This window comes from Sphaeroforma arctica (assembly GCF_001186125.1).
Source record: "Sphaeroforma arctica JP610 unplaced genomic scaffold supercont1.1185, whole genome shotgun sequence".
NCBI lineage: Eukaryota > Ichthyosporea > Ichthyophonida > Sphaeroforma > Sphaeroforma arctica.
This window is the reverse complement of record NW_014039373.1, coordinates 18,771-20,202: the sequence shown is the minus strand read 5'-3', so window position 1 is coordinate 20,202 and position 1,432 is coordinate 18,771. Positions and strand designations below refer to the sequence as shown.

At 39.7% G+C, this 1,432-nt stretch overlaps 1 protein-coding gene across 1 annotated transcript in view; it reads right to left on the bottom strand.

The window, feature by feature from the left end:
- Positions 1–60: 60 nt before the first annotated feature.
- SARC_10254 (AGC/PKA protein kinase) overlaps positions 61–1,432 on the bottom strand; it is a gene marked incomplete at both ends in the record, with an annotated part of 2,437 nt that continues 1,065 nt past the window's right edge. The window contains 2 exons of the mRNA XM_014295711.1: positions 61–172; positions 809–1,038. Of these exons, the coding sequence (XP_014151186.1) occupies positions 61–172; positions 809–1,038 (342 nt within the window). The remainder of the gene's footprint in view (positions 173–808; positions 1,039–1,432) is intronic.

The following is a 1,432-nucleotide window of genomic DNA, read 5'->3' as shown; positions in this document are numbered from 1 at the left end:
TAGTACATTTGTAAATACAACTACATGAATACTAACATATTTGCTTACGTAGACACATACCAAACCATGCTTGATTCTCGACATGGGTTTCGGTGGCTTTACTTCCATGCGCAGCACCTTATCCCAGTCGACACCACGGAACCACTCGTGACCCATGATAGCCTCAAACCCACTGTGTATTGTTGATAGAGTTGTGAGTAACATAATACATTACGCACATGAGGTAAAACTATGCATAGTACGCAAAGTGAGCCTCAAAATACAAACCACTGGGCTGGAAAGATATGATAGTAGTCGAAGTGGATAAGCGCAGAGAGTGTGTGGGAGTCAATGTGGACTTATACGGGGTAACGAGAACACAACAGTGCAAGACCGTATACAATGATCCAATATAATATATATATATATATATATATTAATATATATATATATGTGTGTGTGTATATATGATATGCTATAATTGAACATGCACTACCTTTTATTGAACAAGGCCAAGTAAAACTTTAAAAAAATCACGTGCAAACAGAGCTGAACACACAAGCTTCGCAACCAAAGTAGTCCGTTGCTATAAACCCGTGTTCATGCGTGATTTATGTGAAAGGGCGCACTATACACATATGCTGTACGTCAGGGCGGGTATAAAACCAAATGATACTGCCGTACTAAAAATTACGAGGTTTATAAACATACAAATGTAAACCCAAAATATAATGACTAGGACATTTGATAGCCAGCGAACGGGAATTAATTATATACACACATCAATAAAGACATGACATACGATCGCAAGAGAGCTTTTCACACTCACCCACTATGGCCCAGACGACTATCCGCATCAGCGACTAATAAGCTGACTATGAAGTCTTGAGCAGCTGGCGTTACCCATCCCGGTATCTTAAATCTAGACTGTTTAACATCTGAGAAATTTGCTCGGCCCGTGCGTGGGTTGAGCGTTACAAAGGGAGGGAAACCACATAGTAGCTCAAAGGTCAACACTCCTACGGCCCAGTAGTCCGCTTCTCTGCCATAGCCTTGGCCCTACACGGGGTACGTTCAATAGTATATGACAATGAGCAGGATATATACTTTTGAACTTGAGTGGACGTATGTATATGTTGTAGCTGTGACTGTGGTATAAATCTGTACATAGGTCGTTGCAGGTCGTTACTTATGGTCACATGCACATAAAAACACGTACATAGAGGGAAAGAGCCACACACAAACACACACAGAGGGATACATTCAAACACAAAAACAAAAACACAAATACAAACACAAACACAAACACAAACACAAACACAAACACAAACACAAACACAAACACAAACACAAACACAAACACAAACACATACACACACACACACACACACACACACACACATATATATATATATATATATATATATGTGTGTGTGTATGTGTGTGTGTGTGT